The 25,330-nt window shown below is 36.1% G+C and overlaps 2 protein-coding genes across 3 annotated transcripts; both read left to right on the forward strand.

The window, feature by feature from the left end:
* The first annotated feature begins 3,272 nt into the window (after positions 1-3,272).
* LOC125672877 (uncharacterized) lies at positions 3,273-8,220 on the forward strand. 2 transcript variants are annotated; one of them, XM_056143224.1, is made up of 4 exons: positions 3,273-3,512; positions 4,615-7,419; positions 7,737-7,862; positions 8,208-8,220. In XM_056143224.1, exon 2 carries the CDS (start codon positions 4,618-4,620, stop codon positions 6,868-6,870), a length of 2,253 nt encoding a protein of 750 aa, XP_055999199.1. In that variant the 5' UTR covers positions 3,273-3,512; positions 4,615-4,617; the 3' UTR covers positions 6,871-7,419; positions 7,737-7,862; positions 8,208-8,220. The 2 variants fall into 2 exon arrangements, with proteins under 2 accessions (XP_055999199.1, XP_055999198.1); XM_056143223.1 differs by lacking the exon at positions 3,273-3,512 and having other exon boundaries at positions 4,608-7,419.
* A 338-nt stretch (positions 8,221-8,558) lies between these two features.
* On the forward strand, positions 8,559-14,500 carry LOC125672878 (uncharacterized). The gene is made up of 7 exons (XM_048909091.2): positions 8,559-8,742; positions 8,962-9,054; positions 9,343-9,880; positions 12,445-12,690; positions 12,849-13,014; positions 13,160-13,309; positions 13,897-14,500. Exons 1-4 carry the CDS (start codon positions 8,684-8,686, stop codon positions 12,517-12,519), a joined length of 765 nt encoding a protein of 254 aa, XP_048765048.1. The 5' UTR covers positions 8,559-8,683; the 3' UTR covers positions 12,520-12,690; positions 12,849-13,014; positions 13,160-13,309; positions 13,897-14,500.
* The last annotated feature ends 10,830 nt before the right edge of the window (positions 14,501-25,330 follow it).

Below are 25,330 nucleotides of genomic sequence, written 5' to 3' on the forward strand. Positions count from 1 at the left end.
CACACTCATTATACACACACTCTGCACATCACACTCATTATACACACACTCTGTACATCTTACTCATTATACATCACACTCATTATACACACATTCTGTACATCACACTCATTATACACACAATCTGTACATCACACTCATTATACACACACTCTGTACATCACACTCATTATATACACACTCTGTGCATCACACTCATTATACATCACACTCATTATACATCACACTCATTATACACACACTCTGTACATCACACTCATTATACACACACTCTGTACATCACACTCATTATACATCACACTCATTATACACACACTCTGCACATCACACTCATTATACACACACTCTGTACATCTTACTCATTATACACACATTCTGTACATCACACTCATTATACACACAATCTGTACATCACACTCATTATACATCACACTCATTATACACACACTCTGTACATCACACTCATTATATACACACTCTGTGCATCACACTCATTATACATCACACTCATTATACATCACACTCATTATACACACACTCTGTACATCACACTCATTATACACACACTCTGTACATCACACTAATTATACATCACACTCATTATACATCACACTCTGTACATCACACTCATTATACATCACACTCATTATACACACACTCATTATACATCACTCTCATTATACACACACTCTGTACATCACACTCATTATACATCACACTCATTATACACACACTCTGTACATCACACTCATTATACATCACACTCATTATACATCACACTAATTATACACACAATCTGTACATCACACTCATTATACACACACTCTGTACATCTTACTCGTTATACATCACACTCATTATACATCACACTCATTATACACACACTCTGTATATCACACTCATTATACACACTCTGTACATCACACTCATTATACATCACACTCATTATACACACACTCCGTACATCTTACTCATTATACATCACACTCATTATACACAGACTCTGTATATCACACTCATTATACATCACACTCATTATACACACTCTGTACATCACACTCATTATACATCACACTCATTATACACACACTCTGTACATCATATTCATTATACACACACACTGTACATCACACTCATTATACACACACTCTGCACATCACACTCATTATACATCACACTCATTATCCATCACATTCATTATACACACACGCTGTACATCACACTCATTATACACAAACTCTGTACATCACACTCATTATACATCACACTCATTATACACACACTCTGTACATCACACTCATTATACACACAATCTGTACATCACACTCATTATACATCACTCTCATTATACACACACTCTGTACATCACACTCATTATACATCACACTCATTATACATCACACTCATTATACACACACTCTGTACATCACACTCATTATACATCACACTCATTATACACACACTCTGTACATCACACTCATTATACATCACACTCATTATACACACACTCTGTACATCACACTCTGTACATCTTACTCATTATACACACACTCTGTACATTGCAACTCAAATGTCAAAAACGTATCAAAAGGATTTTTCCTTGGAAAATAATGTATTTTACAGTACAGAGTCAATAGCAACCTCAATCACCCATAAAAAATGCATTTCCTCCAAGAAAAGTCTAAATCACTCTGTATTTTCAGCAAGATTGCTTGTTACAAAAGAGCACAGGTCGAATGGTTTGTTTGGACTCTATTCGTAAACTTTATGAGAGTGAAAAAGGGAGCGTAAAATAACGATTTTTCCCAATCATCTATTTTGAGCATTTTGGGGGGAGGGGGTGGGGGGGGGGGGGGGGGGAGGGGGTGGGGGGGGGGGGGGGGGGGGGGGGGGGGCTAACCATTACGAACAATGAATTATTCTTTATTTGCATTTGTCCCAGCAGGTAGTTTGTCGAAAAAAGATATCGCGACTGAATGACAGGCGATTAAATGCTGCGGAGACATAATCGCTCTAATATTTGTCTAAAGTATCGCAAAGGAATTTTTAATGGATATTAGTTTATCTTGCTATACTGAGTAAATATTCACCTTAAACACCCACAAGACCTGCATTCCCTGCAAGAAAAATCCATATTTGCAAACTTTCTAACCACAGGGTTAGGTGTAACACTTTTGGGGACTTTTTTCATTTTTAATGTCACGGATTGATTTACGAGCAAAGTCTGCTGGAAACCTCATAATATCATTTAAAATAGTGACCTACTTTTTGGTCGACACACTCTGAAGACTCAAGACCAATCAACTGACAAAGTTTGATGATTGTAAGTCAAATAGTATCTGAAATATTCAAATATGTTTCGAGGCCTCTAGACGCATCAACTTACAAGTTTTGATGATTCTAAACCTCTCAGTATCTGAAACAACAACTTAAAAATGTATTCATAAATGAATCTAGCCATAAAATTCAGAAAGTAGGTCATGGTGACATACTTTTCACATGACACACTTTAAGGTCCCATGATCCATCAACTGACAACTTTTGGTGATCATAGGCTCAAAAGTGTCCAAGATATGCATCAAAATCCATTCAATATTAATTACCTGCGAAATTCAAAATGTAGGTCACCATGACCTACTTTTGAGACAACATGATATTATAAAAGTCCTAAGATGCATCAACTGACAAAATTTGATGATCCCAGTCCTTATACTAAGCAAAAAATTTAAGGTCAACTTTGAAGTGACCTTGAGACCACACCCTTTGCCCAAGGATGATGCCTTCAACAAATTTTTATCTACAACCTATCCTCATCCTTATGCATAAGTTTGGTGATCATTTGCCCAGTGGTTCTTGAGAAGAATATTTTTTAGCAACCACTACTTTTGTTTGCATTTTCCTAATTATCTCCCCTTGTTAAAGGGTCACAACCCTAGTTTTATTATAAATGAAAGCCCTTGGGCCAAGGATACCCTGTGACAAATTTGACGAAAATTGGTCAAGGGGTTCTCGAGATATAGCCCTTTATCCAAAAAGTTGACTCACACAGCGCGCCAGACATATGGCCATATGATTAGCTCTTTGAGCCTTCAGCTCAGAAGAGCTAAAAATGCACGGAAAATTTTATCATCCATGTGTCACAGGATGAAATAATTCATATTTAACATACTAATATAATTTCATTACGTTACTCATTTCATTGTAAGTCGTTTCATTTCATTCATATTGTAGTAATTCTAGGCGACTTAACTTGGGTTAAGCTGTCTATACTATATTACCCGGATGTGTGATCAAGACTACCGGAAGTGAATTACTGAAACCCAAGTTGATTGTGATTTCCCTACCAGAGCAGACGTGTTCCACGGACCAGTTTCCTAACACGCCGCTGTCCTTGGGATATATCAACTCAAGCTATTGACTCGCCGTCCATCTACCCCAAAAGAAAACGGGACAACCTCAATGAGGCATTCTTATCGTCCCCAACTTACCTTGCTGTATTCACAGACCAAGTGGTGAGTTTAGCTAGATAGCCACGATTTACTATATTGACGTCGCCGGTAAATTGGAATAAAACATAGCACCGGAGCAGATTTTGCCGAAATCGCGTTGCATTCCTCTCGCTAAGCTCGCGAAGCTCAGTGGTAGTATTTATGCCCATTTCTCATATATTTCTACTTTATTGATAAAATTCCCGATTCCTGTGGTTAATTCATAAAACCTGTGTCAATAGTTGGCAATTGTTGTGCTTGCAGCACTTAAAATTTGCAGATCGGGGCACCAATTTCAAGAGTAATCTGTTTAAGCAGCTCTGCGAGAGACTCGGAATTCATAAAGCACGAACCACATCATTTAGACCATCTGCAAACGGACAAGTTGAGCGTTTCAATAGAACACTCTTGGATGCAGTAAGGTGTTTTGCAAGTTGAACACCTACAGAGTGGGTCGAGTACCTGCCCAAGATGGCAAGTGCTATTCGTTTATCAGTAAATAGAGCAACTGGTTATACGCCCAATATGTTGATGCCGGGTAGAGAAGTTAATACTCCTGTTGACTTAATTTTTCCCGGGCCTCAACAAGAAGACACAGACTATAGGTATGTGTCTGACGTAATAACTCAAATTCAAGAAACACACAAGTTAGCCAGGGAAAAGCTGAAAACCAATCAAGCTATAGCCAAACGTGACTATGACCTTAAGGTTTTCACTCACTCATATGTGGTAGGTGATTCTGTATACATCCTGGATACAGCCACGCCAAAGGGTAAGTGTGCTAAATTAAGACCAAAATGGAAGGGGCCAGGGTTGATTGTTCGTAAGATCACAGATTATCTGTATAAAGTAAAAATTAGAAAAAAGTTAGAAACAATCAACCATGACAGAATGAAGCCTTGTAATGACAGAGAACTTGCAAGAAGGTAAGATTGTCGGATGCTCGTCAAAAACAGATAGTTTATTTTGTTTGTGTCGTAGCCCCGACAATGGTGAATTTATGATTCAGTGCGAGGAATGCAAGTAATGGTATCATGGCTCGTTTGTCAGTGTAACCAAAGCTCAGGCTGAGGCAATTGATGTTTATCTTTGCCCGGACTGTGTTTAACATGCTCTTCTATTTTAGATCATGTCTGAGAGCCCCCAGAAACGTTCCTGGAAGAATGCTGTGAGGAGGAGTAACAAGTTTGAAGACCTCAGGCATCAGGATGAGGGTGTGTTTAATTGTATTCTGCGATTAAGCCAAAATCAAGTCTTGGTAGAGTACAAAAGCCTTTATCTCGCCCTCATGCAGTTACCTAACCGGGACTTCAAACGTGCTGCCATCCTCCAGTACGAATTGGCTCGGAAATTAGGCAACAACCGGTGGATTGGCAACTTCCGTAAAAGCTGTCAGTGTGATCTGCCGGATGATTGGATTGACCAAAATCTTCCTTCGTTGGATGGTAAGAGGCTCCATACGAAACAAAAATCATCAAAGCTGTATGTGACCGAGTTATCGCGTGACATTCGGCTAAAGGAGGATCCTACTATCCAAGTGGTCCGAGAGAACATGGGTCCGGAAACGGAACCATGTATGATGGCAGAACCTAGACCCTCTACCTCATCTGTAGATTCTCAGCCTCCTAGAAGATCAGAGGATAGGAATTCAAGACCAGAAACGAGGATCAGGACGGATGAGAGAAGATCACGACCTTCCACAAGATCTAGAGGAAGGAGTTCTAGGCGTGAAGAGAGGTCATGGACAGATGAAGGAAGATCATGGTATCCAAGGGAACCAGAGGAAAGGAAGTCTTGTGGTAGGCAACACAGGCCAGAGCGAATTGACCGGAACCAGACTGGATATTCCCGGTGCCCACCAGACAGGAAAGTACAGAGTAATAAGAGAACCCTGTCAGTCACAGTACGTGGTGAGTCACCTGCGGAAAAGTCTAGACAGTCGGCAACATCGGTAGAATATTGTCCATTGGCTACGTGCAGCTCTTTAGATAGAAGAGTTCGGAGGCACGCTGTCCAACGACATATGCCAGAAATATTCCGAATAGTTTCTGCTGATTTTTCCGTTCTGGTTAAGTGCGTTTTAGCCCTGCGGTGGTTGATAACAACAGCCTTAGGAGAAGGAGCCACCTTGGAAGATGCAGTGCAGGTAGTAAACGCATCTGGAAAGATTACTCTGTCGGCCAAGTTGAATCCCCTCCATCATGATCTATTTACTCAGGTTTGTGGCCTGATGAATATTCCAGCACCAACACAGTTTTCATTACATCCAGTAAACTCACCTGCGGTATTGATGTTCTGGAGATGTATCCTGGCACTTTTGGACAATTGCAGCCTATCCTTACAGGAGAGTTTTGCAAAGTTCAATAGTGAAGTACCATACTTGCAGCCTAGAGACCAGGAGACTACGCTTGACAGGCCAGTTGTGGTCGCAAGTACTGCTGTGTATCCAGAAACTCAGACCGTCGTTGAGGAGTTGGTCATGGAAGAGGTTGTGATGGTGGACGAGACTAGCACGGACGAGAGAGAAGCGACCGGACATAGTTGTGTACCAGCTGTGTTTGACAGTCACTTCCACTTGGACCGTACGTGTCGGGTGATCTGGGGACACGATGAGGGACACACGGTAGAAGATCTTATTGAGTTTAGTGTGTCGGAGCGAGTCGAGTATAAACCAGCGTTTCCAGTAAGAGTAGTGGGAGGGATAATCGTCTACAGCGAACCCAGGACGTATCCAGACAATGCCTTCAATTTGCAAGGACCTTGGAGAGTCGCAGTAGGCGTGCACCCGAAACACTATCATACCCTTACATTGGAAAAAGCGATGAAGCTCCAGCAGTTACTGGATCACCCACAGGTTGTGGCGCTAGGAGAGTGTGGGTTGGACCGGACCATATCACCTACTGAATGGCTTCAGCAGGAGGATGTTTTCATCAAGATGCTGAGACTTGCTAAGCCCACCCAACCACTTGTTCTACATTTGCGAGGGCCAGCAGGGGATGTATATGGTTCAGACGTTCACTGTCGTTGCATGATGTTGATGGAGAAGCATTGTAGCAGAGATCAGCGCATACATGTCCATTGCTTCATGGGAACCGCAGATATAGTGGAGTTTTGGCAAACGAAGTTTCCAAATGTATATTTTGGCATTACAGCTGCCATTAGATATTTCAACAACGACCAGCTTACCGGGCTAAAAGCCATTCCAAAAAGTAAACTGTTGTTGGAAACAGATGCTCCGTATTTTCCCTTGGGAACCTCTTTAGTCAGCACACCAGCCTACCTCGGGGAGACTGCAGCTTTTGTGGCAGTTCATTTGGATATGAGACCGCCCGATTTGCTACAGCTCACCTTAAACAACAGCCGGAGATTGTACCGTGTCTAAGTGCGCTGTGAGTGAGCAGAGACTGTGTATATAGGAAGATGTTACTCTGGCGTCTTCAACTGTGTTTTTATCTATCTGTTAAGATACTATTTGGGTGCCTTTACCAGACTTTGTTTATTGTTCTTAGGGGTGGATCGAAGATATTTATTAGGTACCTTCGTCCTGATTGATAATTTTAACATGTTAATGTATATACCTTTTAATTTTGATTAATGGGGTTCAGCCTTCACAATGGGAGAGGGAGGAGTGTAGTAAATTTCTAGGCGACTTAACTTGGGTTAAGCTGTCTATACTATATTACCCGGATGTGTGATCAAGACCTTACCGGAAGTGAATTACTGGAACCCCAGTTGATTGTGATTTCCCTACCAGAGCAGACGTGTACCACGGACCAGTTTCCTAACACGCCGCTGTCCTTGGAATATATCAACTCAAGCTATTGACTCGCCGTCCATCTACCCCAAAAGAAAACGGGACAACCTCAATGAGGCATTCTTGTCGTCCCCAACCCCAGAGCGCTCGGTTGTAGCCAAACGGGAAAGAAACAGGGTTTGTCTTTACTGATACAATTTTCAAACTATCAAAGATATCATTACAAGAGAATTTTTACCATGATTAATCTTGAAATACAGGCCAATACAAACCGGGGGCATCCTTTTTGCTATATAGCATTAAAGCAGTATATACATTATGATTACAATTGAAAAACCATAATTAGAGTTAGACTTGCAACACATCGTGGGAAAATTAGGAATATGAAGTACATTCTGGCAAATGTTCAGTATATATACATGTAATATTCCTCTGGCAAATTAATGGTATTGTATTTACATATTGATTCCTAACATTTGTATTGTATATTTTAGGTTCTTGCTGAATTACTTGGTCCTGATCAAGCCACTGAGGAAAGAGAAAATGAGGGCATGGATACAGGATGTATGATGGTAGCCGCAGACACTCTGGGTCCATCTGGTCCAGATCCAGCTACATGTGTAAGTAATAACTAAAGGGATGGGGAGAGGGGTTAAAGTCAGTATTTTAAAATGAGTATGTGTTGATCTCTATATGATTTAATGAACAACACTACTATTTACTAAATTGATATTTCCCATATCAGTTCATGTACATTTGGTACCATTACTCGATTAGGTATTGTGTGCATTTATGATCGGGTTCGGGATCTTACAATATCTACACCATGAATACACAACCCAGACAAAGCAAGGATGTTTGTGTTTAGGTGTATTTATTAAGGTTTATTTGCGTGTGTTGACAATTAGACATTGTCATTCATCTGCCCTATCACTTGTCTCATGAAATATATTTTCTTTTATCAGAATCAGCATGAAGAAAAAAAAACCCACATCATACCAGACAACAGTCCCTTGTACAAGAAGTGTCAGAGTGCAAGTATCTGCAAATTTGAAAGAGAAAGGTATGTTTCTGTTTTGAAAGCGTTTGTTTTCCAGTTATTAAACTGGATCTTTATGTTTAAATATTTAGCAGCAATTTTCATAAATATATTGTCAAATATAATACAGTACATTAAAAAAAATATGAATATGATTAATAAGAGGTGATTATTTAATTAAAAGATGCATGCAAATCTGATTATAAACCAATTAAAATGTTAGAGAATGTGTAGGTCACAGACAGTAAACTCATTCTCTCTGTCTTTTATCAAGGTGTTCAAGCAGAGCTACAACCAAGAATGAGGAGTATCAGAGTGTAGGTTAATGGGAGAGATGATATCCCAGACTCGCAATCAGCACACAAACCTGCTTTGACACATGACTCCTATTAAAATCCACCTATGACATCATTCTTTTGTTCGAACACTCCATTATTTTTCAGGAATGGAGTGTTCGGAAAGTAGGTCAACCTTTATACAAGTAGATATAAATGCATGCTACAAAAGAATGAAAAACATAAGACATGATTAAAATTAAATTAAAATTTAGTTTTTATTAATGTTTACAGTGGATTTTAAGTGGGTCAATGTACTCGTATAATCCATTCCTTAAAAGTAATGGACTGAGGTCCATTACTTTTAAGGAATGGAGTGATACGAGTACATTAACCCTTACGTAGTGACCAATCTATGGCTACTCCTTGTGTCAGTGAAGCTGCCTCCATGTATGAACCATCAGGCTCCAGTTCAGATGAATCACGGCTTGATATGGAGTGAGTTATGTTATTTATTGATAGAGACGGGGCAATTACCATTACATTTAGAGCAAAGTGTTGGTAGTTAAATTTTTGCTTTAAATTTTGTGGTCAATATCCCCTCCTCATGAACATGTTTAGTCTAATTCTTTCAAATTCAAATTTTCAATGAGAGTATTTGATATTCTAAAATATTCTAAGTTCATTAATTAATATACATATAATTTTAGAAAACGAAGCTAGAAATTGGTTTGAATGGAATATCTATGAAATTATTGAATATCTCGTGTGTTTTATTTATCTTAGGGGTGAAGTACCACACAACCCTTTAGAAGAAAGGAAGTTCATTGTGAGCGAATCTCAGCTACTTGATCTGTTCAACTGCTGCAAGATGTGCCATCGGTTTGCCAGAGCAGATGTGCAGCAGGTAGTTGGGACCATGATCCGGATTGCTACGGAATGTATGTTTTGTGGATACTCCTGGCAGTGGTGCAGTCAGCCATCCATTGGAACCATACCAGCTGGGAACATTGCCCTGTCTACCATCATCCTGTTTTCTGGAGCCCTGGCAGCAAAGGTTTTACGTGTCCTGCAGTGTATGGGGGTTGCCACCATTTCATGCAGAACCTTTGCCACCCATCAGTCCTCCATTTTGTTCCCTTCCATTGCCCGTGTATGGAACAGCCAACAGATGGAGTATGTTAGGCGATGTCAGCAGAAGGGACAGCCCCTTGTCATTGGTGAGGATGGTCGAGCTGATTCTCCTGGCCACTCTGCCAAGTATGGCTCATACAGCACCATTGACTTGGAGGAAGGCATTGTCATCAACATACAGCTAGTTCAGGTAAGAGTGAAATAGTGCATCACATTCCTATAATTCAAGTTTATGTATCATATACACTGGTAAAATTGCAACATATGTTAAACATATGATTAACATATGTTTTCCATATGTTTTCAAACATGTTAATCATATAAAAGGAGCACTTAAAGGTCAATGTATGTTTTCAAACATATGAATAACATATGTTTGTATTATCTTATGTTAAACATATAATTTGTTCATATGATATTCACATGTTTTTCTTATTATTGTAACATCAAGTTTATATCAAACATATGTTTAACATATAATTAATATATGTTCAACATATGTTTAACATATATTAAACATATGTTTAACTTGTATTAAACATATAATTAACATGTTTAGGATATGTTAAACAAATTTTCAACATGTTTTGAAACACGATAATCTTGAAGGGACACACAGCATATATGTTTTCGAATTTTTGTTTAGCATATTTGTTGATAATATACAGTAGATAAATGTTATTATTATATACTTTCAATTTCATCTCTTCTGTTTTCTTTAAAAGTTTGCGGGCATATATCACACAATATATGCCCGGAAACATTCCGGCCCGCAAACAATACATCACAATCAATACCAAGCAAATTACTACGTCGTTAATTTTCAATTTTTTTCCTGTTTTTCATCTTTTACTCAGTTAAACCAATAAAGAAATTGTTAAAAATAAATCATTGTTAGTTTCTAAATGAAATTGAAAGTATATAATAAAAAGGTTATAGACTTTGTATGGGAAAATATGACTACCTCGTTTTTTTGTCGCGGACGGACCTCGCAAGCTCGGTCGTCATATTTTCCCATACAAAGTCTATAACCTATAAGTATTACTCCGTGATAAATAAATATGTATTTTGTTTACATAATTTCCCTGATGTTGATATACAGGCCATCAACGTTTACATTTACCATCTTTTGGTCATAAATGTGATTTCGAAGTACCTCTCCAGAAAAAAGGAAACAATTCATGTCGGATTAAGGAATCAGCATTTATTTATTTCTCTGAGTACATAGTTATTATTCGGTTTGCGCTGCACCTGAAATGAAAGGAGGAACAATCAATACTTATTTTAGACACATACAGCTGTACATTTATTAGTAATAATATTATATTAATATTAAGCATGCAAAAATATCACATAAAATATAAATACATTCGTGTGTGTATACCTGCACAAAATACCAGACAATTTACATATACATGTAAAATCAATTCATTGAAATCCAATTCATTGCCATACCTATTGAAATATTTTTTTACTAAATAGAAAGGAAATGTAGTATTTGGTGAACATACAAATTAAATTGCCAGCATTATTGTCAGATGCTCTTTTTCTGGCAGTAACTGTTGTAGGGATGATTATATTGCGAGTAACTTTAATCCACATCCCGTAGTAGTGGCTGCTTGATTGCAATGCCCTATGTATCAACTTTCTTGCTGTTTACTTATTTCTGAAAGAAGAAACTAAGATACTTGTTTACTTAAATTAATACCCCACTGCATCCACTTATGGGGCTTCCCCCAATCAGATATAAAATAATCTAGATACATTTACACCACATCATTCTATTTTGATTCTCACAATGTTTGACCTTGACATTCAATAATGATGATTTTCATTTCACTACATTTCTCAAACCAATCCTGGGCCCATAAAGCATTTGAATTAAGTAAGAAAACATGACATTTTTTTTAAAAGACGGGAAAAAGCCTACAGACTAGGTCTTGGGGGGGGGGGGGGGGGGGGGGGGGGGGGGGGGGGGGGGCTGGACATTGGACACACATATGCATTTTGTGTGGTTGCATTGATTAATGTCATTAACATTGTACCATTTCAAATATAGTATGTATATATATATACATATTCTGTTTATCTAATGTAGTAAACGTAAATTTAAACCAGGGTGTTGTTCGGGGAGGGGGGGGGGTGTTCTAAAATATGTCTAATATCTTGATCTAGTCATTGTTCCTGTGGACTTTTTTCAACAATAAATGAGAATTTTATATGAACTGAACTTGCGTATTGTTGAGAATCTTCCACGACTTTGTCCTGAGGTTCTAGTGATGTTTCGGGTAAACAGCTGTATCTTCACGGCCACGAGCAGCTTCCCCAGCTTCCCCGTTAGTTGTTGCGATTATTGATTGCTCTAAATATCAATATAAAGAATATACTTGTAAATACTAAATTAAGCTATGCCCAATATGCAAATGTTTAGGCTGAGTATAGAAACTTTCCTGATATTAACAAAACGTTTACAAAAATTACATCGTTGTTTGTGGTTACTCTTCTCTCCTTGTTTAGTTCTTATATGTATGCCTACACTGCTTATAACCTGACTTTATATACAAAAAACACACTTTTGAATGTAAGCCTATACTTGGCATTAATTTCATTTGTCTACTTACTGTTGGAAAGCCTTTCTCATTATCGATTGTCGGCCAATACACACACGTGCTCTGAATCTTCTTAGTTACATCGATGCTTTAATTGCATGGATTTTATAAACAGCGAGTGTCAAGCTATATAGAAATATTTCAGACCTTAAGAAGAAAATTGTTGCAGCATCCAAGCTTAAGGACTGTGCAGAGCTGGTCAAGTGGTGCAAGAGTCTGACCAACCACATGTACTGGGTTGCAGCCTCCACACCAGATGGGAATGGAGAGGTGATGTGGGCCATATGGGAGTCAGTCGAAAACCACATCCACAATGTCCACACCACTTTATTTCCAACATGTGCCCACAGCACCCTTGAAGGCAATGAGCAGAAGAAGTGGTTGAAAGCAGGTAAAATATTCTGCTCATTTGATTTATACTTCCAATTGATAAAGAATACAAAGATATTCTATGGATTGATGCAAAGCTACCTATTCACTATGTAATATTACAACTGAGTAAATAAGTTTTTAGCTTTTAAAATAATTTGTTTTCTTCTTTCTGGATAGGATCAAAAGCCAGTGAGAAGATGTCAGATCTGATACTCTCCAAACAGATGGACATCCCGAAGCTTTCCCCCCTCTTCCAGACTTCCCAGATTGAGGCGTACCACAGCACCATCAACCATTTTGCCCCAAAGATGGTTTCATTTTCATACCATGGCATGTATTGTAGGTGAGCATGCATAATAAATATCCATAATCTTATTTCAAACAAGAAATGACCCCCCCCCCCCTTCCCCGTTATATTATTTTGTACCTGGTAAATCATAAAAATTTTGATTCGATTTTTACTACCAAAAATATACATTATATTATAGGCTAATGATGGCTGCCATTCACTACAACGAGAATGCATCCAGGTCACAAGCTACTACTAGAGATGGTGACCTGCAGTACAAGATAAGTTTCCCAAAATTTAAGCAGGGCGACTATAGTGTTCGGAAGGTTACAGTGACGCCTACATAACGGTACCTATCACATAATCAGTTTCTTACGGTCACTTAGGCCAAAAAATATATATGTTGGTTTCCACTTTCACCTCAACATTGTTAATGGTATGTAGGTAGGTTGTTGGTTTTTATTATACGTTGAATTATTCTTATGCCCCAGAGATTGAAGATTGATGAACCATCCGTGCATTGAAATTCAGTCAACTTCAGCCGGTGCTAGTAATATGCAATTTCCGAGTTGCCCAATAGTTCTTTCTCTTTGTGCAACTTTTACGCACAGTGAGATGCAAAAGCATGAACGTAGACTTAAGACAAAATTTATGTTGGTAAGGTAAATTAGGGTTTTTAAAAGTTCAGGTATGTAGTGCGTCCCAATATACTGTCGTGGATAATCCGATGTTAGGGTCGGCAGAAATTTTTAGATTTGGACAGGAAAGTGGAAACCAATATACATTTTTTAGCCTTATCAAGACAAGTAGAAATGAAATCATGACTAACAATTTTTTATTGATACATAACAGTATTGTACAGTACAATAAAAAAATTAACATCAAAAGCAAAAGAACTTTAGATATGTAGAATGTTTCTGATCTTTAACATTTCAGAATACACATCCACACTGATGAAGGAAACCCTAAAATCAGCTACTGCGACAATGCTGGAACCCATTGCCTGCCTGCCATCAGTGAAGCCACCTCCTCTGTGCAGCGCATTCACGTACCCTGAAAAAGAAGAGGCAGTGTGTAATTTCAAGTCACGGTTTTGTAGGAAGGAGACAAGTGTGTGACAGTTTAGACCTGTAGTAACTAGTTGGACTTGATAGGAAATGACATTGTATATATTGCTATAGATAGATTAGTTGTAAACTTTCCTAGTACATATACAGTGTTTAGTTATTGTAAATTGATAAGTTAGCATATTGTGTATTTTACTCTAGTGACATTTTGTAGAGACTTTGCGTGTATATAAACTCCTGTCCCCTCTTACCCTATCCCTTGACTCTTTAATGGGAACATGAAAGCAGGGTCCACATCCCCTTCCATGGTTCAAATTTATTTTTGTAGCCGATACTTTCCTTTTTATAACTTGTGCATTTTCAGCTCCTAAGTGCTTGTTACAAGAGAGCACAGCTTAAATAAAGATAGATAATGGGACTTTTTCTTTAAATATGAGATGATTGCATTAAATAAACAAATTCTGCAAAAGAAATTATTGTGACTCTTTTTGTAAAAATATGGCAGCCAAAAAGGGAGTGAAAAATGACGAAATCTGCTTTTTGGATTTTACGAGTACTTCTTTTTATCTTTTCAGGGGATTTAGACCGAAAACAATTCATTAATCTTTGTTCGCAACACATACTTTGTGGGGGGAAAATCGCGACTACAGAAATTTAGATTTTCAGATTTCACGTTGGACTTCGGCATTTTCAGCGAAGAAATGCTTGTTTACAAGAGAACACAGCTTGTATATGCACATAGACAGGAAGAATGTTCATTAGGATTTAGAATCAGTACATTGAATTGATACAAATTCTCGTCAGAGTTTACATTTGAAAATGAAGAGCACTTTACTTTTCATTTCACTTGAATTAAGACCAAAAACATTAAATATTCGCATTAATTAGTCGCAATAGGTAGTTTGTCCAAATAGATAACTGCGACTAAAAGAACGTCATTTTAATGAAAGTGTCATTTGGGACTTAATAATCAAAATGGTCTACCCCTGGGGTTATTATTTAGAGTAGAGATACTTAAATAATTTTTCTACTGTAGGTACTTTGGACTATGTAGACCACATTAGAGTACAAAATAGTATTTTTGGAACATCTTGGGTCGCCCTGGACCCTCATGGGGGCAAATTTGCCCACCTGGGGCCAAGGTAACCCAGGTTGCCATCCTTTATTGGAGGACGTGTGGCGGGCTCCAATTTGTGGGAGGGTCCTCTAAACGTGGCGATCTGACCCCATGTGGGGCAAGTTTGCCCCCTTGGAATCAGGGGTCACCAGGGGCGGGGCTAGATTTTTTTTAGAGTTCTGACAGTCCCTCCTTGGGGCCAGATCGGACCCTACCCTTGAGAGAAATATCCTGGCCCCATGGTGCACATTTGGGGCTAAGAGCTAAAAATAGTGCCATAACATGACCTTTTGAAGTGGGTGCTCCCAATCTATTGTGGGCTCTTGGTGGGGCCTGCCTTCAAGGGGTCAGCAGAGAGCCTCCCGAGGGGTTCAGATGAAAAAGGGGTCCATAAGTACTTCCGGTTTCGAGATTTCTCAGCTATCCAAGTAACCCTTTTAGGCGCCCCCTTTGACTCTTTTTCAAAGTTTTGGGGCTCTGGAGTGGGTGCGGTTAGAGGACCCAAATTTGGGGAGGAGCCTTTGGGATCACCCTGGGACCAATTTGCCCCCTTGGGGCCGAGTTGTCCCAGGATGTCATCCTTTACTGGAAGATGTGTGGCTCTAGGGTTGATGGCTCTAGGGGGCCTCAATATGTGGGAGGGTCCTCTAGCCCCATGAAGGGCCAACTTGCCCCCCAGATGTCGGGGATCATCAAAAGTCTGGCAAACTTTTAAGACTTTTGACTGTAATAAACAATTACCAATACACAAACAGTAATAAACAATAAACAATACACAGACAACAGTACAATGACAGTAGTACACAAACAGTAATAAACAATTAACAATACACAAACAGCAATAAACAATTAACAATACACAGAAAACAGTCCAATGACAGTAGTACACAAACAATAATAAACAATTAACAATACACAAACAGTGATAAACAATTAACAATACACAGACAACAGTACAATGCCAGCAGTATACAAACAGTAATAAACAATTAACAATACACAGACAACAGTACAATGACAGCAGTACACAAACAATAATTAACAATACACAAAGAGTAATAAACAATTAACAATACACAGACAACAGTACAATGCCAGCAGTATACAAACAGTAATAAACAATTAACAATACACAGACAACAGTACAATGACAGCAGTAAACAAACAATAATTAACAATACACAAACAGTAATAAACAATTAACAATACACAGACAACAGTACAATGACAGCAGTATACAAACAATAATAAACAATTAACAATACACAAACAATAATAAACAATTAACAATACACAAACAGTAATAAACAATCAACAATACACAGACAACAGTACAATGACAGTAGTATACAAAGAGTAATAAACAATTAACAATACACAGACAACAGTACAATGACAGCAGTACACAAACAATAATAAACAATTAACAATACACAAACAGTAATAAACAATCAACAATACACAGACAACAGTACAATGACAGCAATACACAAACAATAATAAACAATTAACAATACACAAACAGTAATTAACAATACACAAACAACAGTACAATGACAGCAGTACACAAACAATATTAAACAATTAACAATACACAAACAGTAATAAACAATTAACAATACACAGACAACAGTACAATGACAGCAGTACACAAACAATTAACAATACACAAACAGTAATTAACAATACACAAACAACAGTACAATGACAGCAGAATACAAACAGTAATAAACAATTAACAATACAATGACAGCAGTACACAAACAATATTAAACAATTAACAATACACAAACAGTAATAAACAATTAACAATACACAGACAACAGTACAATGATAGCAGTACACAAACAATAATAAACAATAAAAAATACACAAACAGTAATAAAAAATTAACAATACACAGACAACTGTACAATGACAGCAATACACAAACAATAATAAACAATTAACAATACACAAACAGTAATAAACAATTAACAATACACAAACAGTAATAAACAATTAACAATACACAGACAACCGTACAATGATAGCAGTATACAAACAATAATAAACAATTAACAATATCCAAAGAGTAATAAACAATTAACAATACACAAACAGTAATAAACAATTAACAATGCACAAACAGTAATAAACAATTAACAATACACAAACAGTAATAAACAATTAACAATACACAAACAGTAATAAACATTTAACAATACATAAACAGTAATAAACAATTAACAATACCCAAACAGTAATAAACAATTACCAATACACAAACAGTAATAAACAATTAACAATACACAAACAGTAATAAACAATTAACAATACACATACAACTGTACAATGACAACAGTACATAAACGGTAATAAACAATAAATATACAAACAACTGTACAAAAACAACAGTAAATAAACAATAATAAACAATTAACAATACACAGAGAACTACAGAATGAGAGTAATAGACAAACATTAATAAATAATTAACAATCCACAGACAACTATACAATTAAAACCGTACACAAACAGTAACACAAAATTAACAATACACAGACAACTATACAATTAAAAGCGTACACAAACAGTAATACAAAATTAACAATACACAGACAACTATACAATTAAAAGCGTACACAAACAGTAATACAAAATTAACAATATACAGACAACTATACAATTAAAACCGTAATAAACAATACACAAACAACTGTAGAATGACAGTAGTACACAAAACATAATAATAAATCAACAATACACAGACAACTGTACAAAGACAGCAGAACACAAACAATGATAAACAAATAAAAATACACAAACAACTCTACAGTACTATACAAATAGTGAGGAACAATTAACAATACAAAAACAACTGTACAAAGACAGCAGTACATAAAAAGTAATAAACAATTAACAATGCACAAACAAGTGTACAAAAACAACAATATACAAACAGTGATCAACAATTAACAATACACAGACAACTGTACAAAGACAACAGTATACAAACAGTGATAAACAATTAACAATACACATAGAAATGTACAATGACAGCGGTACACAAACAATAATAAACAATTTACAATACACATACAACTGTACAATGACAACCGTACACAAACAATAATAAATAATTTAAAACAATTAAAACAGACAATTCTAGAATGACAGCAGTACAAAAACAGTGATCAACAATTAACAATACACAAACAACTGTACAAAAAGAGCAGTGTACCAACAGTGATCAACAATTAATAATCCACAAACAACTGTTCAAAGGCATAAGTAAATAAACATGAATAAACAATTAACAATACACAGAGAATTGTACAATGAGAGTAATAGACAAACAGTAATAAACAATTACTAACACAAACAGTAATAAACAATCAACAATACACAAACAACTGTACATTGACAGCAGTACACAAAGAATGATAAACAAATAAAAAATACACATACAACTGTACAAAAACAGTAGTATACAAATAGTGAGGAACAATTAACAATACAAAAACACCTGCACAAAGACAGCAGTACATAAACAGTGATAAACAATTAACAATATACACACAACTGTACAATGACAGCAGTACACAAACAACAATACACAGACAATTGTACAATGACAATCGTACACAAACAGTAATAAACAATTAACAATACACAGACAACTGTACAATGATAGCAGTACACAAAGAGTAATAAAGAATTAACAATACACAGAGAACTGTAGAATGACAGCAGTACACAAACAATAATAAACAATTAATAATACACAAAGCATTTTACAAACACAGCAGTATACAAACAGTGATAAACAATTAACAATACACAGACAACTGTGCAATGACAGCAGTACATAAACGATAATAAGCAATACACAAACAGCAACGTACAAACAATAATCAACATTTCATAATACACATACAACAGTACAAAGACAACAGTATACAAACAGTGTTAAACAATTCGCAATACACAAACAACTGTGTAAAGACATCAATAAATAAACAGCAATAAACAATTAACAATACACAGAGAATTGTACAATAAGATTAATACATAAACAGTAATAAACAATACTCAAACAACTGCAAAAAGATAACATTACACAAACAGTGATTAACAATTATTAATACACAAACAACTGTACAAAGACAGCAATACAGAAACAATAATCAACAATTAACAATTACACAGACAACTGTACAATGACAACCGTACAAAACCAGTAATAAACAATTCAACACAATACACAGACAATTGTATAATGACAGCAGTACACAAACAGTGATCAACAATTAACAATACACAAACAACAGTACAATGCCAGCAGTACACAAACAGTAATAAACAATTAACATTACACACACAACTGTCCTAAAACCGCAGTGTACAACGATCAACAATTAACAATACACAAACAACTACACAATTAAAACCGTACACAAACAGTAATAAACAATTAACAATACACAGACAACTGTACAATGGCAGCAGTAAACAAACAGTAATAAACAATTAACAATACACAAACAACTGTACAAAGAAATCAGTAAATAAACAGCAATGAACAATTAACAATACACAGAGAATTGTACAATAAGAGTAATACATAAACAGTAATAAACAATAATCAAAGAAATGTAAGATGATAGCATTACAAAACCAGCGATTAACAATACACAAACAACTGTACAAAGAAAGCAGTACACAAACAATAATAAACAATTAACAATACACAGACACCTGTACAATGACAACCATACACAAACATTAATAAACAATTAAAAACAATACACAGACAATTGTACAATGACAGCAGTACACAAACAGTGATCAACAATTAACAATACACAAACAACTGTACAAAAACAGCAGTACACAAACAGTAAAAATAAATTAACAATACACAAACAACTGTCCAAAGACAGCTGTACACAAATAATAATAAACAATTAACAATACACAGAAAACTGTACAATGACAACCGTACACAAACAGTAATAAGCAACTGAAAATAACACACAGACAATTGTACAATGAAAGCAGTACACAAACAGTGATCAACAAGTTGAAACAATACACATCCAACTGTACAATGAAAGCAGTACACAAACAGTAATAAACATTTTGAAACAATACACAAACAATTATAGAAAGACAGCAGTACACAAATAGTAATAAAAAATTAAAAATATACAAACAACTTTACAATGACAACCGTATACAAAAAATAATAAACAATTAACAATACATATAAAACTCTACATTGACAGCAGTACACAAACAGTGATCAACAATTAACAATGCAAAAACACCTGCACAATGACAGCAGTACACAAACAGTGAAAAACGAATTGAAACTCTACACAGCCAACTGTACAATGAAAGCAGTACACAAACAGTAATAAACAATTTGAAACAAAACATAAACAACTATACAACGACAGCAGTACACAAATAGTAATAAAAAATTAACAATATACAAACAACTATACAATGACAGCAGTACACAAACAGTGATGAACAATTCATAGTACTCAGACAACTGTACAATGACAGCAGTACACAAGCAGTAATAAACAATTAACAATACACATACAAATGTACAATGACAGCAGTGCACAAACACTATTAAACAATTAACAATACACAAACAACTGTACAATGACAACCGTACACAAACAATAATAAACAATAAGCAATACACAGACAACTGTACAATGACAGCAGTACACAAGCAGTAATAAACAATTAATAATACACAGACAACTGTACAATGACAACAGTACACAAACAGAAATAAACAATTAACAATACACAAACAACTCTAAAATTAAAGCAGTGCAAAATCAGCAAAAATGAACAATTGACATTACACGGACAACTACACAATGATAGCAGTACACAAACAATAATAAATAAAAAAAAACAATACACAAACAACTGTACAATGACAGCAGTACATAAACAGTAATAAACAATTAACAATACACATACAAATGTACAATGACAGCAGTGCACAAACACTATTAAACAATTAACAATACACAAACAACTGTACAATGACAACTGTACACAAAAAATAATAAACAATAAGCAATACACAAACAACTGTACAATGACAACAGTACACAAACAATGATCAACAATTAACAATACACAGACAACAGTACAATGACAACAGTACACAAACAATAATAAACAATTAACAATACATAAACAACTCTAAGATGAGAGCAGTGCAAACTCAGTAATAAACAATTAACAATACCCAAACAGTAATAAACAATTAACAATACACAGACAACTGTACAATGACAACCGTACACGAACAGAAATAATAAATAAAAAATACACAAACAACTGTACAATGACAACTATACACAAACAATAATAAACAATTAGCAATAAACAATTTTTTTTTTACAGTGACAGCAGTACACAAACAGTAATAAACAGTTAACAATATACATACAACTGTACAATGACAACCGTACACAAACAGTAATAAATAATTAACAATACACATACAACTGAACAATGACAGCAGTGCACAAACAGTAATAAGCAATTAACAATACACACACAACTGTAGAATGACAACCGTACACAAACAGTAATAAACAATTAACAATACACAGACAACTGTACAATGACAGCAGTACACAAACAATTAACAATACACAAACAACTGTACAATGACAGCAGTACACAAACAGTGATAATCAATTAACAATACACAGACAACATTACAAAAACAGCAGTATACAAACAGTGATAAATAATTAACAATACACAGACAGCTGTACAATGACATCAGTACACAGACAGTAAAAACAATTAACAATACACAGACAACAGTACAATGACAGAAGTACACAAACAGTTATAAACAATTAACAATACACAAACAACAGTACAATGACAGTAGTATACAAACAGTTATAAACAATTAACAATACACAGACAACTGTACAATGACATCAGTACACAGACAGTAAAAAACAATTAACAATACACAAACAACAGTACAATAACAGACGTCCATAAACATTAATAAACGATTAACAATACACAGACAACAGCACAATGATAGCAGAACACAAACAGTTTATTTAGATATATTGAGACAATATCCACCTTAATCACCCACAAAAACTGCACTTTCTCCAAGAAAAATCCAAGTTAGTGTCCTTATTGGGACTTTGCCATTTTCAGCTAAAGTGCTTGTTTACAAGAGAGCACAGCTTGTATGCACATAGACAGGAAGAATGTTCATTCAGATTTACGGATTGATTTACAAGCAAAGTCTTCCGGAAACCTTATAATATCATTCAAAATACGTAAAAGAATACATGTATACCCACAAAAAACTCCGCAAGACTTGACTCTTTCAATGTGTTAAATGGGGTTCTAATTGTTTACTTTATAGCAACCATATCTCAGAAACTAAGCCACATAGAACACTGAAAATAAGTGCATTTGATGCGAAAAAGGTTAGCTTAGTTACTATGGCAACAGATTGCAAATCCAAAGAAATTGAACCTAAAACTGACTAAGTCTGAAAAGTCCCCAATGACACTTTTTCTGCCCTAAAAGTCCCCAATGACACTTTTGAAAAGTCCCCAATGACACCTTTTTTTGCATAAAGTCCCCAAAAGTGTTATCGAAGACCATAACCGTGTCCCCAATAACACTTTTCAGGGGGTAGACTATAGCCCTAACCCTAACCTAATTTTAGTCTTAAAGCCTCAAATTACACGTAAGACCAATCCCGGGGGGTTAGGTACACGGTAGGGTAACCTGGGTTTACGACGGATCTGACGGTGGGGTTATGGTTATTGACCTCAAATTAGGTTACATGTACATCAAGTGTTACAACTAAGAATTTTGACTTAATAGATACTTTTTGGGGAGTACACCAAATGCCTTGTTATTGGGGACTTTTCTTTATTTACAATGGGATAGGGACGAATTCTGTGGGGTGGAGTGGACAACCTAACCGTCCGGTAACCTATATTTAACCGTCGCCTAACCCCCAGCGATTGAATAAGCTCGGTATTGTCGGGAAATAAAATTCTCTAACGGGGGTACATTTTCGCAGGATATTGTTGTCCTCTCCTGAAACTTCATTTGGTCTACCCTCAGGAAATGCTTACTAACAGGTGCATTTCGATGAATTTTGGTGGACAGCTTTATGTTGATGCCCTTTACGGGGTTAGCGCCTCAAAAGTTTTCTGCTACCCTTTTCACAAAAATTTGGCCACCTACTAAACGTTGGGGTTAAAATGACACTTTTGGGGACCTCTTGTACCTTGATAATTATTAAAGATATTTTGAAAATTTAAACGCTGTTCATTTACGTTCCGTGAGGCGAAATATCTACAGGAAGTGGTCTACCTAACCACAGCGTTATTGACCTAACACCTGACCAATAGGACCAAAACCAAAAAAGTGTCATATGGGACTTTTATAATGACACTTTGGGGACCTACTGTAGCTTCATAACCATTAAAGATATTTTGAAAAATTAAACAGCTTTTAACTACGTTCCGTCAGGCGAACCATTGACAGAAAGTGGTCTACCTAACCATCGTAACTAGGTTAAGGGCTTCTACAGTGAAATGCACAATAATCATGGGGTGAAATTGCACCTGAAATTCACAGGTATCATTACACTTGTTACGGTTAAACACCGAAACAATACTACCCATATAGTGACTGTGACTGAGTGACCGTAAATTCCCCTCATGGTAATTTCCTGGGACGTCAGTTGAATAACACGTAACACTTTATTTTTGGAAAACAGCAAGAGGCCCTGCTTGTGAACAAAAGTTCAGGTTTCATGTGTGTAACCAGCTGAATTTTTATTGATATACTCTGAAAAAAATAAAAATCCTTAACAATAGACAGACAACTGTACAATGAGAACTGTACACAAACAGTAATATACAACTAGTGATCCTAATTGTTTGCGAACAATTAGAGGGCTTTCCACCTACCATGATGGAAAAAAAGAGAATTTAAGAATATTTAAGATGATGTAAGAAATTCAAAAAGACCTTGAAAATGAAAATAAAATTAATTTACACGATGACCTTGACCTTTGACATTCACTCCATTTGGAAGGTCAAAGGTTATCGGTCCTCATGCAAGTGATCCTATGTCTATTTCTGTATTAATGTAAAAGCTATAGGCTTAAATGATATTATTCAAGGCATTCAGAGGCAATAACTATGCTTAGGGGTTTTCGGTCCCTTTGGTTAGCTTCTATAATGCCAAAAATACTATGAAAGACTTGACCTTGACCTCATTTTGAAGGTCAAAGGTCATTGGTATTAATGCAAGTGATCCCATGTCTCTCTATATTAATAGAGAAATTGGAGGCTTAGATAATGATATTGGAGACTTTCAGGGGCAATAACTATGCTTAAGGGTTTTCGTATCCCTTCGATTAATTTCTCAATGCAAGAGGGTTTTACTGTGAATTCATTAGCGAAGGTTTTGTGTCTCTATGACTTTCCGTTAAGTACGAGTAGCGATAACAAGGTTTTCAATGCAAGTCTCCGAAATTCACCGAAGGGTCAAAGTTCAAATGCATACAATCGGAGCCAATCAAGAAGTCAATACTTGCTGATATGATATTTCAACGCTATCTTAAGCAGAAAAAAAGAGTATAATAGTGTTATTTTCTCGTCTTTTTGGATTACCTTGACCTTGACCTAATTTTCAAGGTCAAAGGTCAACGATCCCATTTCAGTTGGTTCCGTGTCTACACGACAAACCGTTCTCATTTTGGACATTATTTACGAATAAATTATAAAACATAAGGGGCAATAACTCCCCTGAAGGGTCATTGAATCCTTTTGATTAATGCCCATGTGAATGTGACTAATTCTCCTCTATGTTTTAGCAAAGGTTTCATGCTCCTATCTATTACGAATAAAGAAGAGTAGCGATAACGTAAAGTCTAATAATTCCGTCAAAGGTTAAAGGTCAATTACGCAGGGTCACATGTGATCATGTTTCGAGATGTTGAATATGATGGGCTAGAAAACTTTTCGATAAGTCCAAAGATGTCAAATTATTTTTTGCCGGAAAGAAAAGATGGAAGAATATAAAAACTAGTAATCCTAATTGTTCGCGAACAAAATCCTAATTGTTCGCGAACAATTAGAAGACTTTCCAC

Source organism: Ostrea edulis, chromosome 7 (assembly GCF_947568905.1).
Source record: "Ostrea edulis chromosome 7, xbOstEdul1.1, whole genome shotgun sequence".
NCBI lineage: Eukaryota > Metazoa > Mollusca > Bivalvia > Ostreida > Ostreidae > Ostrea > Ostrea edulis.